This window comes from Scomber scombrus, chromosome 19, assembly GCF_963691925.1.
Source record: "Scomber scombrus chromosome 19, fScoSco1.1, whole genome shotgun sequence".
Taxonomy (NCBI): Eukaryota; Metazoa; Chordata; class Actinopteri; order Scombriformes; family Scombridae; genus Scomber; species Scomber scombrus.
In genome coordinates, this window is record NC_084988.1 from 23006071 (window position 1) to 23029017 (window position 22947).

General features: G+C 39.3%; 1 protein-coding gene across 1 annotated transcript in view; it reads left to right on the forward strand.

Moving 5' to 3' along the window:
- babam2 (BRISC and BRCA1 A complex member 2) overlaps positions 1–22947 on the forward strand; it is an 80153-nt gene that overhangs the window by 8135 nt on the left and 49071 nt on the right. The window contains exons 4-6 of the mRNA XM_062439927.1: positions 26–120; positions 16824–17018; positions 17999–18073. Of these exons, the coding sequence (XP_062295911.1) occupies positions 26–120; positions 16824–17018; positions 17999–18073 (365 nt within the window). The remainder of the gene's footprint in view (positions 1–25; positions 121–16823; positions 17019–17998; positions 18074–22947) is intronic.

Consider the following 22947-nt stretch of genomic DNA (forward strand, 5'->3'; position numbering starts at 1 on the left):
AATCAGCTTTCCTCTTTTCTTCCAGGGGATATCATATTTAATGCACGGTATCCGGAATTGCCTCCAGATTTTATTTTTGGAGAAGACGCTGAGTTTCTCCCCGAACCTTCGGAATTACCGGTGAGTATCCAGGCATCATGTGAGAATCATTATCTCTTGATTTTTTCCAGAAGAAAGTTTTTAAAAAACGGCGACGGAAGTAAATGAGATTATTTTATAGTAAATAAATGATTTATTTGATTTCTCTGCACCCATGATTTGTTTTTGTTCTTTTTTTGTCTTTTCCCACTTAAAAGAAAGATCTTTTCCTTTCCATCCGCCGTGTTTGCGTGGTTCTCCTATGTGGTCTTAAATGTCAGACAGATGCCTCAAACTGCTGATCACAACTTCACTGCTCACAGTAGCCAGAGGGAGTTTGAAGCTCTGCCACATACACCCTTTTTTTTTTTTCTTCCTTTTTTCATAAAAGCTAACTAACACTCTGCAGCCACTGTGGGTGTGTGTGTGGTGTTAGATAGCTGGAGATGTTGCAATAATTGGCAGTTGCAGTTTATCATGCCATAAGCTCTGTTTTGACTTACTGTTTATCTGCAGATCTGGTCATCTCTGTAGAGCCGTGAATCACTTGCAAGTTAGCCTAAACAGGATAAATGGGTTGTAGCAGAACATGTAGGTCGAATTTATCTGTAAGAAACAGGTTCGTAGTAATGCCAGGCCTCCTGTGAATTCACCTGGAGGACAAATTCATTTGTTCGTGCAAATATCACATTTGAAAATGAACGTCCTTTTCTTAAAGCATGTTTCTAAAGAACTTGCTTCTAAAGTTTCTGTGCTTTTAACCAGAATTCACGAGATAAAGTATGCAGACTTTGTAAATAACTTGCGTCCGGTATGAAAACTGGTTTTCAGTGATAGATTGCATCAGCAGTGTGTACTTACTCAAAAAGGGGGTGTAGTTTTAATGTTTACTTATGTATTAATACAAGCAGCTACACATGCAACATGACCATAATTTTCTGGTTAATGCGTATGTAAATGCATATTTCAGCATGTCAGGTTTTTTTTTTTAAATGCTCTAGTCCTGGAATGTTTTGAACATCTTGAGATTCTTAGAGATGGAAAGGTTGAAGCAGGGCATGCTATCAGGAAATGTGATGAATATTCTTTTGTATAATTTCATTTGACATTGAGTTTTACCAGATTTTTCCACCACAGGCCCGGGCTGTTTAAAATAGTTTTAGGCTGAAGAGCAAACTTTCAACACAGCAGGAGGGAATAACAGACTTTGTAAAACATTGGCCTTGGCAGAAAACCCTCTCACTTATTTGTTTTGCCCTACCTTGTCAGTCCTGTTCCTGTCAAGACTTTACACTCCATATTAAGGCAAGCACAATGTACCAACAAAAGAAAAGAAAATACATTTCCGTCTCTCACAAAAGGAAATCTGTCTCTGCCGGGAATGATAAAAACCGGTTGGATGTGAGCTTCAAAGGCAGAAAGACACTGCTGCCAAACTGCATAGCCTATGTGTTTACTCTTGTGTTCACCTTTATGTTTGTCTGTTTGTGTTGACCATATTGCAAAAGCTAATGATCACATAAATTACATTTCCCATCCACCGGTATTCATGTGCATTTTAAAATTATGCATATAAATAGTGGGAGTAACCTGAAATGTTTACTGCACATTCCACATAATCGCAACTGGTTTGATTCCAGTCAGAGACCTTTGTTGTATATCATCATTTCTGTCTTATCTTGTTTCCTGTTTCTCCTCTTCACTGGCCACTATCCAATAAAGGCAAAAATGCCAAACCACAACAAAACTAAGTGGATATACCAGAAATTTGGAGAGAGAAAAAAGGTCAAAATATTGCAAAAAAAGGTTTTAGGTTTAGTTGAGGTGGAAAAGATGGTTTATGACTATGGCAAAGTGCAATGGAAAAGACTCATATAAATCACAACCAATGTAAATCATGTGGGTCAAATGTCACTCATGCTCCTACTCTTCTGAACAGAGGAAAAATGGCATCAGATTAAAACTTCAGAAGAAAAGAAGTCTGTAATGTTCCTCAAATTATGAAATAAACAATGTGATATTTTCCTCATATTTTCCACTTGGTTTACCATCGTTTGAGGTTAGACTGGCGCTTTCTTTATGACGTCATCTCCCCCGCACCCTCTTCTTCTGCACTGAAAAGAGTTAGCGGCACCAGCTGTTTATCTCCATGAACCAACTCCTTAGATTCACATGCGCTAGACTATACTACTCTACATTACACTATATTACACAAAACTACTCTACATTACACTATATTACACAAAACTACTCTACATTACACTATATTACATAACACTACTCTACATTACACTATATTACACAAAACTACTCTACATTATTACACTATATTACACAAAACTACTCTACATTACACTATATTACATAACACTACTCTACATTACACTATATTACACAAAACTACTCTACATTACACTATATTACACTACACTACTCTACATTACACTATATTACACAAAACTACTCTACATTACACTATATTACACAAAACTACTCTACACTATATTACACAAAACTATTCTACACTTTATTACACAAAACTACTCTACATTACACTATATTACATAACACTACTCTACATTACACTATATTCAACTCTACATTATACTATATTACACTACTCTACATTACACTATATTACACAAAACTACTCTACACTATATTACACAAAACTACTCTACATTACACTATATTACACAAAACTACTCTACATTACACTATATTACATAACACTACTCTACATTACACTATATTACACAAAACTACTCTACATTATTACACTATATTACACAAAACTACTCTACATTACACTATATTACACAAAACTACTCTACACTATATTACACAAAACTATTCTACACTTTATTACACAAAACTACTCTACATTACACTATATTACATAACACTACTCTACATTACACTATATTCAACTCTACATTATACTATATTACACTACTCTACATTACACTATATTACACAAAACTACTCTACACTATATTACACAAAACTACTCTACACTTTATTACACAAAACTACTCTACATTACACTATATTACATAACACTACTCTACATTACACTATATTCAACTCTACATTATACTATATTACACTACTCTACATTACACTATATTACACAAAACTACTCTACATTACACTATATTACATAACACTACTCTACATTACACTATATTAAACTAAACTATTACACAAAACTACATTACACTATATTACATAACACTACTCTACATTACACTATATTACACAAAACTACTCTACATTACACTATATTACACTACACTACTCTACATTACACTATATTACACTACACTACTCTACATTACACTATATTACACAAAACTACTCTACACTATATTACACAAAACTATTCTACACTTTATTACACAAAACTACTCTACATTACACTATATTACATAACACTACTCTACATTACACTATATTCAACTCTACATTATACTATATTACACTACTCTACATTACACTATATTACACAAAACTACTCTACACTATATTACACAAAACTACTCTACACTTTATTACACAAAACTACTCTACATTACAATATATTACATAACACTACTCTACATTACACTATATTCAACTCTACATTATACTATATTACACTACTCTACATTACACTATATTACACAAAACTACTCTACACTATATTACACAAAACTACTCTACACTTTATTACACAAAACTACTCTACATTACACTATATTACATAACACTACTCTACATTACACTATATTCAACTCTACATTATACTATATTACACTACTCTACATTACACTATATTACACAAAACTACTCTACATTACACTATATTACATAACACTACTCTACATTACACTATATTAAACTACACTATATTACACAAAACTACATTACACTATATTACATAACACTACTCTACATTACACTATATTACTCTACATTACACTATATTACACAAAACTACTCTACATTACACTACATTACACTACTTTACACTACATTATATTATATTACACTAATTACACTACACTTCTCTATATTATACTATATTAATCTATACTACACTACTCCTCATTGTACTATATTACATTACATTACTCTACATTACACTATATTATACTACACTACTCTACATTGCACTATTAGACTACACTACTCTGCACTGCACTACATTACACAACACTACTCAACACTGCACTATATTACACTACATTACACTGTATTGCACTACACTACATTACTTTTCATTACAGTATATCACACTACATTACTCTACATTACACAACATCACACTACACTACTCTATATTACATTACACTATACTACACTTCACTATTTACCACTACACAACAGTAGTGGATGGCAACGCTCAAAAATTCACATTTTGTTTTGCTGATTTTCTAAAAATTTGCTCTAAATTTGAATGAAAACTTTTGCTATTGATATATCATTTGATGTTAGCATTCATGTTCCATACAGGCAGAAACCTTTTTTTATTTTTGTGACCCTGTGACCCCATATTGCCATTGCAAGAATATCAATATTGGTTCATTCTGCAAAACCCCAAATTTTATCCAGGCCAATGCTGTTTTATGTCCAAAATCAAAGTTTTTCTTGCTGCTATCTTTTATCCACATAGCTGTAAAACCATATCATTTGCTATTTGCATTTATGCTAAAGAAACGGAAGGAACATACTGATATTGGTGACTGTGTGGTCTGTAACACTGTCATCAGACCACCTTTTGCTAACCATATGTAACAAATCTGTTACCGTGTACAATGTTGATTATGACATAAAGGTCTTTGGGCTGTCATAGACTCAGCACAGTGTTGAGTGGAGAGATTATTAGGTATTAGTGGAGATCTACACTCCTATGAGCACTTCCTTGTAGGCAACTGCCATGCAGCTATCCAGTGCTATTTTTGAAGCTGCCTAGCATGGAGCAGCTAAATTCCCCTGCTTGTGTCAGAGTCTGGAAGAGGAGAGGGGAGTATTGCTCACCGTCTCATAAATCCAGCTGTGCACATAAGGGGAAGTACCTCTGCTGAGCCAGTGCTTGGCAGCCCACCGCTTGTTTATTTTCTCACTTATATTCTCGCTGTGTTTTTCTGTTCATGCTTTCATAATCTTCCTGTGTCTGTGTCTCTGCCCAAGATCCTCCTCTCCTACTCACTCCCTTTTTCCTGTACGTTTTCAGTAAGTACTTCCCCCTCTAACTCTTTAGAACCCTGGGTTCCCAGTAGTTCTTTAAATGTATCCCCAATTCCCCTGGTAAAGTGTTACCATCAGTATGAATTCCAAAAGAATTCCCTTAAAACAAATGAACCAGTTACCGGCGTAATATTTCCTGGTAATTTGTAAAACACATAGTTACAGTAAAATCTGACCTATTTACTTGGTAACAAAATTATGAGGTTCTGTTCCAAAGGGGGGTAAACATTAGGCTAATTTTAGGTCCCCCTGTCAGTGCTTGGTTGAATTCTTGATGTCTCAGCAACACATTGCTCTTGTTTACAGCCAGCCAAGGGTATCATTAGAATCCCTGTTTAGCCTTGTGTTTTTCCCTACTGTCACCAGGCCTTGAGTAGGTTTGTTATCCAAGTTTCTGTTTAGACAGAGAAACTTAATTCTGCTTTAAAAAAATGAAATTAAAGAAATGACAGGACAAAAACAGCTGCATGGTACAGCGTCCATATAGCAAATCTTCTTCTATGAAATAAAACTTCCACCAAAATACCTCCATGTCGCCCTTTTGAAGGTGTAGTAATTCAAACCTGAAATGTGACAACAGCAATAATGAAGAAATCCTCAAACCTCAGCGGTTATTAAGAAAAGTCCTTTCAACATTTTAAACCACAATGCATGAGGGATGAAAGAGACTTAAATACTCCAGCTGGATGACGAGAGGCCACATGCCCCACAAATAAACCTTTTATAGCAGAACAGTTGCATGAGCCATGGAATATGAGCAAAGTCTGCCATACATTTATTGAGGTTCGGTGTTGCGTTGTTGCTAAGGCGCAAGGGTTCACTGGCAAGTGCAAATGTAGGCTAAATGGCATCCAGACCGTGGCTAATTGGCCACCAGGACAGTTCCCCACCTCTGAGAGCTTTGGAACACATACTGTGAGGCTTGTTTTTGAACTGGTCACTCGTGTTAACCCCTTGCACCAGCTTTGTAAGTCCAATCGGGCAAAGACAGTGGAAAGTCATCTGCCAATCTACTGGGTTTATTTTGGGTAAAGAGGAAGGCATTGTCCCTTTCAACCTGGAAATAAGCTCTAAATTGTCACATGATTGGCCATTTAACTTTAATCATCACTTAACCACTCTGACACACTTATGGCTATATAACCTAAGGATTTAATTGATAACATTCGGCAGTTAAAAGGCGGCTTATCAAAGACGACTCAACTGTGGTGGACAAAATGAGACTGTAGTTGAAGTTTTAAATAGTATGGAACATGCGATGTTGGTTTCACCATGGGAATTGAAAAGTAATGCAAACCCAGTTAAATGTGCTCGGTGACTAAAGGTGTGTGTTGGGCTAGTCGCGCCTTAGTTTGGGGTAGTGTTTTTAAGAACCTATGTGTTTGTGTACAGCATACACATTCAGTTGCTGTATATATATTACCGTCATGTATAGTTGCACATACCTAAAACCAATAAAGTCTATGGGTTGGTTTATGGTCAATTAGAACTGATTCATATGACGTGTGGTCCAACTATATCCGAAATCAAATTTATTTATAGTTGGTCTTAACAACTTCACTCGAAGGCAGATCTGATCATCATAGAGAGGAGAAAGGTGGAGGGGAGATGTAATATTGTTTAAATCATACTGTATCTCCTGAGAGTCATTCATACCTCCAAAAGGGTCAAACTCCAGCAACACTTGTAGTATAAAGATGTTTACACTTCTTTTTACATTTTTTTATTGTACTTCTGAAATAGGTAAAGCTGTGCCAGAAATCTCTACTCTCCTTCCTCTCCTCTGCACAGCTGACCAATCACTGCTTGACCTGGGTGTGAATGTTGGCTTTTCAGTTTCGGAAAGTTACAGACAGAAATGACCCCGCGCACACACTCTCTCTCTCACACACACACACACACACACACACACACACACAGACAGAGATGAAAGTGTTTACAACTTTTCTGAAGGCGGGGTTCTGAGTCGCAGTAGATCGTAAAAATGATGCAACAGTGCACATTTTTGGACACTCTCTCCTTCATCTTTTATCAAGTCCCCACAGAACCTCTTTCCTAATAGCCTGTTATCAGTGACAAAGCGCTCCATTCGAGCAAGAACCACATGTTAATAGTGATGTGGGCTGTGTTGACCTTTGCCTGGGTGGAGGGGAGTCAGCTCAGTGGAGAAGACTTCGAGAAGACACGTGTTCACCGAGCTTGGTGAAAGCAATACAAGAGAGTAGGTCGACCCAGTGTTGACCAATGACCAGAGAAGAGGAAATGACAAAGAGATGGGCAGGAAGGGAGGGAATACAACCTAAATCCCTTACGCAGAAGATGTACTGTTGCATCACATGGTTCTTTTGTTCTTCCCTAATTCAGTAAATGATGACTACAGACCAGAGTTTGATTTTTAATGCATCATTTTGCACAAATATTTGTATAAAATATGCATGAATTATGAAGCAGCTGAATGTGTTTGACATACAAAGATTTAAATTCAGCGCACAAATCTCTCAGCATGTCCGGCTATGATTGTTAATGATGGCATATTTTGCTTGTTTTTGTTTTGGTGATATGGTCATAGCGTGGTTGAGATGCACTATTCTGTAATCATACATTTTCTGACCTCCTTTCACATCCATGATTTGTTGTACACACTTACCACACACACCCACATGTGTGCCGTGAGTTATAGATATTGCAATTGTCCAAATTAAACAGCCCAGGCCATGAAAGGATTGTACAGGTGGCTTTGTATGTTTTGGCCCCGGAACTGCAAATCCTGTGTACCTTAGATCACTGACACTGATTTGGATAAACAACCCAAGAGTTCCAGGTCGCCCACGCTGAATTAGGGGACGGAAATAATGCGAGGTCCAGAAATCTCAGATAGACAAGTGGAAACCTCAGGAGAAGCAGGACACTTCACTGCAGGAAAAAAATAAATGTTTTGGCGTGTTTCACCACTTATGTCCGCAAACCGAACAACATTCTTGGGCTCTTGCGTCCTTTTAGCCACAGTATCCCCCCCCCCAGTAATCCTTTACCATGGATAAGGAGTAAGTGTGTATGTGCTGAACAGCAAATACAAAAGGCGAACTACAATTGTAACCTCTCTTTTTACTCACCTTATACTAATGCTCGTCTACCCCTCGGTGCCCTTCTTGTGTGTAATGTATCATTTGTCTGGTCTAGACTTGTCCAGCGATGCATGCAGGCACTAAACATTTCGGGAGTTCCCCAGTGTTTTGCATCTTTCTCAGTCTGTGTGTATGTTTGGCCGAGACCTGGGGTTAGCCTCGATGACCTCCCTAGATACAGCATCAACATGTTTCCACTTATCCATCCTGCAGTCCTTTGCTGTGTGTTTCAGCGACAGGCTCTGTCTAGTTACCCTGGAAATTCCAGCAGAATTTCCCTCAACAGCACTGCGTGGATTTGTCGTTGTTTGGCTCTTTTTCTTGCACCTGGCCAGCAGCAATTGGCTACATTTGGGTCTGTTAAGTGCATGACCAGATTGAGAGAATCATTTACATATTTCTAACAATGGAAAGAAATCGACTATTCTGCTCAGTTCAACAGATTATTATACCGATCTTTATATCTGTAATAATCTTAGTGATAATCCAGATGCACCTCATATCCCAGATCCACTTGTGGCTCAGTCTATGCACAATATATATACACATTCACTATACAGTATATGTGCAATGATTTTTCATGTCTCATAAAGCCTGTCTATTCCTGCAGGGCAGCAGGAATACAGACATACTGTCTGAGAGATCCTTAGAGATACTTAAACTGGTTTATGTTAGTCTCAGGTGTTAAAAGAGGCGATTTTGTATGTGATCAATTCACCACTTAAGTACTGGTTTTTCCCCACACCCTTTAATTTAATCCTGTGTCCTTTTAAGTGTTTGACAGAAAATGTCAAGCATATTGACAGGGTATCATAGACTCTGGAATGTAGAAACTATAAGTCCTAAAGGTGATTCATGTTTATGGTGATTTATTTTCTTATTATCAACCAATCACTTGGGAAGTTCAAAACAAGCAATTAATTTTAGCCCACTAACAAGTTTAGTCTTGTGTAGCCAAAGCCTGATATATCACTTGATGATATGTTCCTTCTGTACAACATAGGCATTATAGTTTACTGCCTTAAATTCCAGATGTGTATCAATCCACTGCTGAAAATAGTAACCTTTGCTACAAAGTACAATGTCCAACTGTTGTTCTGTCATTTTTTAAAGTGAAACTAAATATTTGATATTTTGTTTTTAAAAATGTACATGTTGAGTAGTAATCAGTGGTCTTGGGGCTGAGTGCCACAGTCAGGGTAGGGAAGGTGGGAAGTATTGAGAGACAAACTGACATTACCGGTTCAGTATTTCACTGGATTTGTTGATAATAAAAACATATTTAATATCCTAGGGCTTTCATGTTAGTGAGGCTCATTGGCCAGTAATCTGTCATGCTTTCTTAGATTAAGTGTTGTTTCCCACTTTTTAATCAAAATTAAGACTCCTCAGAGAAGTTATGTTCTTTTACAATGAGATATTGTTTGCCATTTAAACGTCAGGACAACTCCCACTGAAAAATGGTGTTTAAAGTCAATCTAAGCATTCTCCCATCTAGGAAAAGGAAACATTCACAACTTCATGTTACCCCATGGTAATCCTGAATGCCAAGCATTGGTGAGCATTTCCTATCTACTGCTCCAGCTCGTCCCCTGTTACTGTTCTAACAATGGATCTCAGATGGCCCATAAAGCAAAATTATGTCAACCTGGGCATAGTGTACCAACTGTTGCTCCTGCTTCCTTCCTGCTTTAGGGAATAATGCGTTCCAACTTTTATTAGGGTTTATTATTGGCAGGGCTCACTGACAGGTCTGGGAATGCTTTTAGTGGGCAGGCTATTGTTTGCAACCAGAGATGGCTGGTGGAAAGTGGTTTGGCAGTTCCTAAACACCAGCTGATGGATGGGAGAAAATAAGAAACACAAGTGCCAAGACTAAGACGGGACAATAGCATCAGCCCTCAATGTGCACTAGTGCTGGGTTAAAGCAGTAACTGAACCACATTAAAAGTAGTCAGAAAACTGCTTTTTCTGTCAACTAGTTGCACTGTGTTGGACACAAACCGTGTGGATCACAGTGAAAAAACACTGGGCTGAGAATGCCAAGTGTCTTAAACACATGACAAGAGCAATTTAGCATGATCTTAGACTTGGCACTCTCCGGGGGCGAAACAGGGTGTGAGCCCACACTTGAATTAGAGACTAACAGAGATTAATTTAATACTTGGGAGTTTTTTAATGCCTCACACTTTCAAGTCTACAGCGATTTATTGGATCAGGTTGCCAGCATCTATAAAAATCACATTTAAGACGTAAAAACAAATATCTTCTCTTGGCCTATATAATTATCTTGCATTTTCAGATGCCAGTCTCTCTCTCATTGGCCTAAGATAAATATTTGGATCAAAGATGGTACAGACGGATGGCACAGGAAGACATAATTCTGTCAACTTGGGTCTATTCAGTGTGAAGATGCCCAATTTAGGTGTACATTTTGTTCTTAAAGGAAAACACTGTTCCTGAGTTCTTCATTTATCCTCAACATATTTACAATTTAGTAGACCCCAAAAATGATAGTTTACAGGAATCATTGCTCCTCAACATATGCTGAAAGGTCTTTACAAGTTTGATGCAATCATTCATCAACTGTATTCTCTTTATTAAAATAATACTATCTGTTGGGTTGTTTTTAGCCATGCTGGCAGCTTGGCTCCAGAGATTGTGATCTTGGTCCATCATGTTTGTGACTGCAATATTTCAACAACAGTCGGATGGAATGCTGTAAAATTCTGTACAGACATTCATGATCTCCAGAGGATTAACCCTGCTGAATTTGGTGGTTCCCTAACTTTTCCTCTACCACCAACATGAGGTTGACACAATTAAATATCTTGCATTGCATTTTCTACAGATTGTTAGATCAAGGCCCTCAGAGGATACATTTGAATGACTTCGGTGATCCTCTTGCTTTTCCTGTAGCGCAACCAGTAGCGGACATTTTTGGTTCAGAGTAGTATACCTCAGACTTGTTGATCCGCCGACTTTTTCTTTACTACCAGATTGGCATTTTTGGTTTTTAATTGAAACCATGGTAAACATTGTGAACATGGTAAATATACTTGCTAAAAATCTTAATGTTAGCATTGCAATTTTGACCATTTTTATATTCTGATGTCTGCAACCTCACAGAGCCGATAGCATGGCGGTACACTCTTAATTATGTTACGTAACTGATGATAGGATATTAAATAGACACATACAGCTGCTCTTATGACATTTTTAATTACATTTAAGTTTTGCCTTACATAATCCTTTTCTGCTTTTTACTAGTACTTCCTGCATTGGCACAGAGAGTTGGAATTGAGGTAACCGACAAAATATGTACATTTTTCTACAAGTATTTTCTTAATTTTTATTTATCAAAGCTGCACTTTGCCAGATGCCTAATGCCTAAGGTTTAAAGGAAATCAATATTAATCAAAAGGTAGAAAAAAACTGTATTTTCTTTTAAAAGGCATGATGTTCTGCTAAATGTGCTATTTTGACTTTGTGTTAGTATTGGCGAGAAACCCCTGCTGATTACCCAAAACGCAAAATCCTAATGCTAATCCAATATATTTTTAATATGCAGTTTTTAACATTGATATAGAATCAAATCCTAATATCTTAAGGTAATATGATTATTATTTGTTTTATTATATATGTGCTTATTTTTAAAAAAGTGGTTTATTTAATACAGATGACAGGTTTTTATCATAAGCCAAGTTTAGGCTTAATCATTTGATACAGGTTTAACCAGTGTGTTGTGACAAAATAATTGGATTATAAGGTCCAGATTGAACCAGTGAGTATTGTTGAGTGCTATGATATCTACCCCCTGTGGTTAAAGCCCTAAGAAAGATGTTCCCTCCATACAGCATGAACTAGAGGGCATGTAGATGGATTTTTTTTCAGTTCATCAGTTAAATCTCAGCTTTCAAATAGCCTAGATTGTGACTATTGCATCTTTTGTTTTTTATGTATCAAATCTGTACATTTTCCGCAGGGCTTATCCTATTCATGAAAAAGAAAACATAGATTTGTTTTGGCACTCACAGCCTTCAGCAGAGCGAATAAAATCAATTCAGTGAAGAGTCTGTACAGACTCACATGTCTAAACACAAACACACACACATAGCAACACATGGACATTGCTTTTTGGCTCAGTGCTTTTCACTCTCTCTCTCTCTCTCTCTCCCCCTTTATGTTTGACCAATGTTTTGCTGCAGCATTCAAGCACTACCTTGTTAACTCAAAGTCTGAACATTCGGTACAATACAAGATGAAGCAGTACAATGTGCTTTTATAGGCAATAACTGTGTGCTAGCAGCGTGGCTCTAGGATGCTCTGTCAGTCAGTCGGTCGGCCTGTTTGGTCAGAATGAAATATGTCAGCAAGCACTGGATGTATGACCATGACATTTTGTTCATCTATGGTCCACATGAATGCTACTAACTTCAGCGAGAGCCTGACTATGCATCTATTTTGTACAGACTTTCATGCTTCCCAAAGGATAAATATTGATTTGGGTTATCCCGACTTTTCTGGCACCACTGTGAGGTTGATATTTGTAGTTTTGAACAAGATGTCTTGAGAACTATTGGATTTGTTGACATTAATTTGGTGCAGACATTCATATCCCCCTCAGGATTCATTGTACTAACTTTAGTGATCCCCTGACTTTTCTTTGGAACCCATCATGAAGCCAAAATGTACATTTGTCCAATACTTTGGTTTATGACCAAATACTTACTGAACTAGTAACATTCCTATTAGCTTCAGCTGTACTTTGTGTTTATTGCACTACCTTGTTAACTCAAAGTCAGAACATACGGTACAATAGAAGATGTAGCTGTACAATGTGCTTTTATAGGCCATAACTGTGAGCTAGCAGCATGGCTCTAGGATGGTCAGTCAGTCGGTTGGCCTGTTTGGTCAGAATGAAATATGTCAGCAACCGCTGGATGTACAGTACTGTGCAAAAGTCTTATGCCACCAAACAGAAAATACACGAACTATGTACACAAGCATATAGCAATAGCAGGAACCTGGCTCTCTTAAACCTAAATGACTTTTGCACAGTACTGTATTACCGTAAAATTCAACTGTGGTCCAGACAAGGTGAACCCTACTAACTTCAGTGAGCCTTTAACTATACATCCATTTTGCACAGACTGTCATGGTTCCCAAAGGATACATTTAGGTGATCCTGACTTTTCTGGCAGGTTGATATTTGTAGTTTTGAACAAGATGTCTATTAGATTTATTGACATTAAATTTGGTGCAGACATTCATATCTCCCTCAGGATTCATTGTACTAACTTTAGTGATCCCTTGACTTTTCTTTGGAACCCATCATCAAGCCAAAATGTACATCTGTCCATTACTTTGGTTTATGACCAAATACTTACTGAACTATGAACATAACATATGTAACACATGTTAAACATTATACCTGCTAAATATAAGCATGATAGCATTGCCACTGAAAGCATGTTAGCTGGTTTTAAAGTAGCTTAAATCCCTGCTGTGCCTGAGCACAGATTTTTCAGAGCTCCTAGCATGGCTGTAGACATTAAGTCTTGTTAAAATATACATAAAAGACTTTATTTATATGGGGAGGAGTCAACTTAGCTCTTCTCCAGCAACACCCTACTTAACCTGGGAGCCGCCTAGTACAAGCTCAGCTCCTCCGTCATTGGGCATGGAAGAGATCCAACGTAGCAGCTGAGGTTACCTTAGCTGTAATTATTGAGGGAGTGTTTCTCCTTCACTCTTGTCTCAACATACTTCGATATCCCTGTGCTTTTTCTAAACAACAGTTGTCATAGAAAGAAAAACATATCTTTCAGCATCACATATGTGCATCATAACTGTGACATTTACACATTATTAAAGTTGAACAGCAGCTGTCGTCGCTTCACTTGTTATTTTTTATTATAGAAGTTCTGTTTTGTCGGAAACGTCATTATTTCCTTCCAATGAAACCAAGACTGCAAGAGTATCCAGCCTGTTTTCATTGGCCTTGGCCTACTTGCTTTAGCTCTCCATGTGTTTTTCTTCTTTTTTTTTTTTTCTTCCTCTTCTCCCACCTCCAAGCCCTCCTCCCTTGCCTCTCCTCCTCCTCCTCAGTTGCGTTTCACTGATACTCTGTGTCACAATCCTGACACAGCACTTCCTCAGTCTCTCCTCAGTTTCAGCTCGTTCCTGCCCGGGGCACTGGCTGCCTCTTTTGGACAATGCCCATCCTTGTTTGCATCGCCCCCTCATTTCGGGAATCCCGGCATTGCTGGTAACCACTGGTGGATCAGGACGATGAGGTCACTGTCTCTGTTTAGCCTGCCCTTGCCATTGCGAGGGATGTGAGTCGCTCCAGAACAATGGAAGCTTTCTCCATTGGGCTGATACGAGCTGCCAGGCAGACAGACAGACAGGCAGACAGACAGACAGGGAGACAAGCTAATGCCAAAGACATCCTCCTTCTGACACCTTAATATAATTGGCATTAATAATTACATCATTTCCAGCACATCTGGAACAATTCCTCCCACTCAGTAGACACCAGAAATGGCTCTTTATATCCTCATTTTCTCATCATTAAGATTGTCCTGCATTTAATTGGCTTGTGTGCTCCAGCAAGGCATGGGAGAAACAATGATGAACACAAGTTTCACACTTACTTTGGCATCGCAGTTATGTAATCAGGTTTGCAAAGCCTGTTGTTTGTCTACTCATAGTTTTAAGCATGCCAGCACTGTTTCACTATCAGAATGAGCTGTGGAAACGAATCGCTTTCACTTTTTTTTTTACCCATGGACCAAAAAGAAACCACTTATTACCCTTGTTTATCTCAAATACTAACACTCATTACATTGGATATTTCAAGGGGGGAAAAACTTTTCAGAGTTTCACATTCATTCTTACTGCTCTCCAAGAGGATGTGTACCAGATTACATCAATATGAAAAGGTAGAGATTGCGTGACAACTGGAATTGACAGGTATCATTCCCTCAAGGGAGCATGAATCTGTTAAAAAATAACAAGCGCAGTTATTTCAAAGTCCAAACCCTAAACTCATTAAGCCAGTTATGTTTGTATTTTGCTCTGGTCTTGATTTGTATGTTGTACTTCTTCATTAAAAACGCTCTCACAGCATTCATTCTCAAGAGCTCAGCCATGCATTTGTCATTATTGGACCTGACGTGTTTACAGAAAATTACTTTTGCAAGCTGTTGTTGGCATTAATTATAGGTATTTTTTTCCTTATGCATCAATGGACAGGTTTGCATTTGGTAGAGTCCCGTAGAGGGTCAAATTTAGTCAGCTCTGTTTACTGATGTGTGACAGGCGGTTGCATATCATTGTAGTTTTGTACCGTATTTGCATCGGTCACTTGCTTCAGCCCTTGGCTCGAGCGCCCGAACCATTCAGACTTGGAAGGTGTAACGAGCTTCAATACTTTGAGTCAGCATGGTCATAATTATTATGTAAGCAAAGGCAGAAATGGGAGTCAGCTTTTGCCAAATTGCAGCACCATAATAAACTCCTACAAATAAATCTCTTGGGTGTGATATATTTCCCCATGTTACGGATATATAATGTCCATAAAAATCTCTATCTACCATTCAATACAGCTTAAGAGGTCAGATAGAAGGAGCAGATAGCAGAGGTCAGACCCAGTAGTTTTCCATTTCAATCTAAATGAGTCTGTGGCAACAGGACATCCTGTAGCACAGCCCTGTTCCCTCTGATCTGCTAATGGGAAGTACCGTTCGTCAGGATTAGGACTTCTCCCAGGCTCAGTCTTTTTTTCCCTTACCATGTCCTTATTCTTATGCGCTTGCTATTAATAGTACCACTGACTACCCTCCATAATACTGCTATTATTAATGTCCAACATTTCCTATGTAGACTCAAGTGCCATTCTGTATCTTAATGGGTTGTTCAGATATATTAGCTCTTTAGAGGTTGTCCTCTGACCACTTTTATGCAAGTAAATTCAACGTGTGTTAGACTGCTGTGTCTTTCTGTTCTGAAAAGAGAGTCATTTTCTCCAACATAAAAAAAAAAAATCTTTTAACCCCGATGTTTCTTATCTTGCAGTTGGGACAAATTTAAAAAAAATCTTTATTTCAGTTTGTGTTTGAAGAGCAGCATCCTCTTTATGCTGTATGCCACATAGAAATCTCTTCTTGTGCCTGAAATCAAGTCAGATTTCTCACCAAATCTGCCCCAACAGAAAATGTAGTAGATGCCAAATAAAGCTGCTAATCGTCTTTGTTAGTTTTCTCACTCTAAGTATAATAATGGTGCATTTATTTTACGTGCTAATATCATTGAACCTTTTTTTCTTTTAAACGGAGCTAAATGTTGTGTCTCATCGTCTGTCTTCTCTGGTGTCGACCTCAGCACTTGGTCCAGTGGGATGCTGGGAACCCAGAATGTTTGCTCCAGCTGGTGAAGGAGCTTATCCAGCAGTACCACCACTACCAGTGCCAGCGTCTCCGCGAAAGCTCCAGGCTGCTCTTTGAGTACGACAGTCTGCTGGAGGATCCAAACTATAGCCGCAACATGGAGATCTATGCCGGTCACAAGAACAGCTGGGTAAGGACCACTGCAAGTGTGCGGTTACCTACGTTTTACAAAGTGCCTCTATTATAACATACATAAAGGTAGATTTCTTCACTGATAAACACTGTTTACATGGTATTCATCCAACTGTAATGGTCAGTCTTGAGTTGAGAGCAGAAACACTTGTGATTCTCAAGGCAAGAGATGACATTTATTTTTCATTACCCTCTTTATTTATAGAATCAAATTCTGATATATAATTATACACAGTTGATTTATTTACAGTTTAATTGAATATTCAGCCCTCAGATGAAATTTCCATAGGAAATGGCATGTTAATTAAGACTGTCTGTTGGAGTGTACAGAAGAGCCAGTGTCAGTCAAGTTAGAATCAGATGCTTTTGATTAGAATGTTTACTTTGACCAAATTCAGTTAATAATATTCTGCGCCATCTACATGATAAGTAATAAAACATGTTGCATTTCTATGACAACCAGCAAACAAGAGTTGTCATTAGCTGAGCTGTTACAGTATAATAAACATTTTTAATACTATGATTGTAACATTTGCAGATTCTGTTTTAATATAACTGAAACTATAATGTAAATATCACCTCAATTTAACTTGCTTTAATTATCCTGCACAATAAATGACTGACATGAAATATCTTGCAGCCTATCCTCAAGGCACAGCAGGATGGTACAGCACGCTCTTAGGAAACCATTGATCTCTTATTGATTTTGAAGCATCCTACTGCATAATTTATTATTATTTATCACTAAATAATGAAAGTCTTCCTAAATAACCTTGTGTTCACATATTGTGAAAATGTGGTTATATGGTTATAGTGTCAGGCTTGTTATGTATTCTTCAAATAGGTTTTTCCTGATCTAAATCAAGACACTTGTTGTTTCCCCCCCCCCTTTTTTTCATTTTATATTACAATTGATCATTTTTATTGGATTGACCTCTATGCTACGAAACTTCTTTACCTCCGTTTCTTCCATTTCAGACGGGAGAGTTTTCAGCCCGTTTCCTCCTCAAACTCCCCGTGGACTTCAGCAACATCCCAGTCTATCTCCTCAAGGTAATTCAACACCAACCTCATTACGCACGTTGACACACCTTAACGTTATGTATACACGTACTGCACACCTTGCAGACAGCGCTACAGCCTAAGTCGCTCTCAAGGTAGATTCTGTCACAATACGAGCTTAATGAAGATATGACATGCTCATTTGTTTGCATGCGTGTGTATTCGTGTGTTTTGCATGTGTGCAACCGATAGCAGCGGGGGTTTATTTAAGTCGAGTGCAGGCCTGTGTGCGTGCATGTGTGTTATATGTGTGTGTGTGTGTGTGTATGTGTATGTGCGTGTGTGTGTGTACATGTATGCAGACTCCGGTCTTGGGGGCTGTGAGTTGACTAATCAGCAAGCCGTCACTCTCGATCTGCTCTGAGCTGCGTGGTGTCTGGAGGCAGCTTAGCCCATGCGTTCTCTCTCTCTCTCTCTCTCTCTCTCTCTCTCTCTCTCTCTCTCTCTCTCGCTCTCTCGTATCAGTGATTGCCTTTTCCCCCTCTTTCCCACTCTCTCCCTTATCTGTAGTTGTCTTTTCACTCTATGTCACCCCCCCCACGCTCCCCCACCCGCCCCTCTCTCATCTTCGACTGCCTGCATGCTGGAGGCCTCAGCTCTCTGGCCTTTTCCAGCCTGGCCTCTTGTTTGCGATGGGGAAATGATGGTAAACATAAGGGAAACAGCAACCATCATCAGCCTCACATCAGCCTTTTCGTCCCCACGTCTCTCAGACCTGCAGCGCAATGATCCATCTCTCTCTCTCTCTCTCTCTCTCTCTCTCTCTCTCTCCCTCTCTGCAGGCTTTTGGCAGACTCATCTAAAGTCAGTCAAATTTTAGACTGGCATTGTTGTTTTCATTCTCTCTTTCTTTACCTGCATATCTTTGGGGAAAGTTTCTAGACTCAGCCCTGAGGAGGGGGGGGGGCTTGGTTGGTGACAATTTTTTCCCCCAAACAAGCCCCAGCATGCTGTCACTTGCTGCAGACCCGGTAGGTTTCTATGCCAAGGCTTTCAAAAGCGAGGCACACATTTTAACCAGTGGGTGGTGGTGACTTTATAGCCATTGACACATTATTGTCAAAGAAGTCGTCTCTGTAATATTTAGTGATTTTTCTGAAGAATGAATCTTGGAAATGGGGGACATCCCTGTCACTCTAATCAAAAAGTATTATGTTGTTTTACCACACACACACACACACACACACACACACACACACACACACACACACACACACACACACACACACACACACACACACAGAGTATAATGCTGTATTTGGCAGCAAGGGTATACACAGCATCACAACGGGGAGCTCTTGAAGACTAAGGAAGAGTATCGACTCACAGAGAGGAAAGTAATGAACATCAGCCTACACCTTGTCCACCTACGCATTACAGAGGAACAGGATTATGCAGCACATAGGCTGGACTCTAGGAACACAAATGTACTGTACGCCAAAGCGATGACCTGAATCCTCAGTTTGACAGTTGTCATGCAATTAGCTTTGTCAGCTCGAAACGGCATCTCGACTCGAGTCGGTTCGCTTTGGTGCATCGCGCATTTCTTCACCTCAAGTTACTCCGTAAATACGTCGCGATGGAGCGGTTCAACTGCGATTAATTCACTCCTACAGCATTTTCCAGTCCGAGCAAGACAGATATTGCCCTATATAATCACTGCAAAGGAGCACTGGAACCCCACGTTTGTTCAAATCGAAGCTCATTGGCGAACGCAACCGTTTTAACGGATCGCAAGTGACATTTTGCGGAAGAACGTTGCATGCTTTCTCTGCCTTACCAGTTTTCCTCTGCTTGTGGGTCAATGTTGCAACCGAGCAAGAATGGAGCCATCCCAGGTCATTAACAAGGAGGTATTTGCTGAAGTTGAAGCGAGTGTCCTCAAAAGCCACAGAATCTAACGGAGCGGTATAAGAAAGACAGTATCTGAAGCTTTCAGTTTTTAGTGTATTTGCTATGAATCTTTTTGCATAATCTGGGAAGAAGAAGAAGGAGCACTAAACAAATATCTCCTTTAAGCCTTCAGAAAGAGTTTGGGTGTATTCATAGCAGATAATCCTTTGCTAGGAAAGTGAACACTGCAACAATCAAAAAGGTGATGCTCTGCAGACAGATTATAAGCCGTCAGACAGGTACTGTAGGTAGAGGTCAGACAGTTAACCCTGATTTGAATCAGCCTCCCCATCAAATCCATGGATGTCCTTGCTGGAGGGAGGGAGGGGAGGGGAGGAGGAGGAGGATGGGGAGGGAGGGAGGAGGGGGGGGGGGGATTTGGCACTGAAGCGGAAATCTGTTCAGACACAGGCTACTCTGCACGGCTAGTGAACGCCGAGATGTTGCCGGTGGGCGCAGAGCTGTGGAGGACGACCGTTACCTGGAGTGAAGCATCCGCGTGGTCTGAGCTCACCACAGTGGACATGTTTACCTTCCTGCATGTGCTGCCCAGCCTCAGGCGGGGGGGAGGGGAAGGGGGGGAGGATGGGAGGGGGGAGGGATGCTAGTTGATTTATTTATTTCATTATTTAACAAAAAAAAACAAAAAAAAGCGGGGCAGCCTGTCATATTCAAAAATGAAAGAGCAGGGAAGGACACCCGAGCAAGGGGAGATGGAAGGATGGATAGTGAAATGCACACAGATGGATGTTGGCAGATTTCTCCCCATTTTGAAAGGGCATGCTGTCCTCTTGGGCACTGTTGTAGTGTCTCATTCTTTGATCGTACCTTGACCTCCGGGTTGTCGCCAGTTTTTGAAGTTGCCTTTACTCGTAAGCTCTCAAATAGCGTCGGCCTTTGACCTCGCACTGCATAGCATAGTCGTTAATATCGGTTAGGCTTCTTTGGGACAGTCATAGGAAGCAAAACATAAAACGTTCTGCCCTACATTTATCATGAGTTCCTTTGTATCTCTAATTCCATCACATATACATTTTCTACCTGGTTTCATGCTACTCCAGGATTCAAATGACATTTTCCCTTTAATTCCAAACACCATCTTTGCTTCAAATTATGTCATTTTGCATCTCAGAAAGCTGTTTGTCTGTCCGTCCTCCATCTCTAGAGCAGAGTGTGTGCATGTGCAGCGGCGGCTTGCCTCTAAACGTCCACACTGATCAGTGTGGAGTGACGCCACATTCGTGACTGAGCCCTCTGCTCTCGCTTCACTTGAGCTTTGTTTCCCCCACAAGCGTTGACCTATGTCACCAGCTCCAAAGCGACTGCAGCGTGCATGTGTGCGTATGTGTGTGCATGTGTTTAGCTGGTGTGTAGTTTGGGTCCTCAAACAGCTACCATTGATCCAGTAGGATGTTCCAGGTGACCCAAGTCTTGTGGTATGGTGTGTAAAAGATGAAGTAGTTGGACTTGGTGTGCTGTGGTAAACCCAGCAGGCACTTGAGTTAAGATCTTAGATTTCATACACTTGAGCCATATTATGCACATACTATGTTATATGTGCAAAATCACTATTTCTGTTGAGCTAAAGACTCCTTTAAGCTTAGAATTCCCAAAAGATTTAAAACATATTATGCCTATACAGCTCATAAATAAATACGTAATATGATACTTTTTAGTTTTCAGTTTTGTAAGCATACATTTCACATATGAAATGTTTACAGCCACAAATCTTGTGGACAGTTATATTCATCAGTTAAAAACCCTCATTTTTTGTCAGGACATATCAGCACCATGTCCATAAATGTTTAAAAAAAACCACACACTTACTGGTCCATTTTTTTGGTTGAGGTTTCTATAAATTGTCCCGTTGCAAATATCACTGGATGGATGAGTCTAAATGCTGATTTTTAACAATGTCAATGCTTGGACCCTGCATGCTTAATTGGGTGGTGATGCTTCAGGTGATAAACTTAATGTAAAAACCCACTGAAGCTCCAAGCAGTGCAGCGTTTCCATGGGAAGTGAGTGACTTGTTGCCTTTGCCCTTGCTTTATTTTGCTATTATATTACCATTATATCAGTGACATAAAATAGTCTTTAAATGACAATAATATCGTTTATCGCGAGACAATATATCGTTTGACAAAAGTATCATGACAGGCCTACCCACACTGACAAGCATGAAGCAGCAGAGGTGGTACAGCACAGATGCTTCCAGTATCTATAGTATTTCCAATGTGTTTTTAAGTCGCCTGTCTCATGCTCATCTCACAGAACAAATACACCTTATTTTAATCAGTACAGCTGTCTACACAGGCGCATAACTTACACTTCAAGTCTATTTTCATCCATTCTGATTCCATTTTGGGCTCTCTGCGCTGACAATATGCGGTCAGTGCTGTGCCTGAACGCGTTGTGTGTAAACTTGCAAACAGACCAATAGCCGCGGCTGCTTTAGTAAACATGCTGTTCATGCTAAATCTACACGGATGAAATTTTAGTGAAAGTGTAAAAATATGCTTTGTGTCACAGTTACACGCATATAGCAGAAGTGAAAGGCGAGCCGTTATGAGGCCTGTGTAGAAAACAGAAGCATATCTGTCCATTTTCAACACAGTTAACGGTATATATCACTAGCCTGTTTAGTCTGAAGCTTCCTCTAAAGGGGTGGTCATCTCTCCAGTCTATCCATCTTTGGATACCTAAAGAATAACATGACGATCATATGATTGATAAGAAGTTTCTGGGATGTGATTTCTAATTGACTTATCAGTGAAATGCTTCTATTGATCAATGTTTGTATCCTTTAGGTCCCAGCTTTAATATTATCTGATCCGATGTATTTTCCAGAGGTTACTTAAGTCCAGATGTGAATCTTTTTTTATCCTAAGCCTCTTCAGTGCCCATCAACTGGTATCCCACTCCCTCCGGTCAATTTACCTCCTTTCAAAGCTGACCTGAGGGAGGGCTGC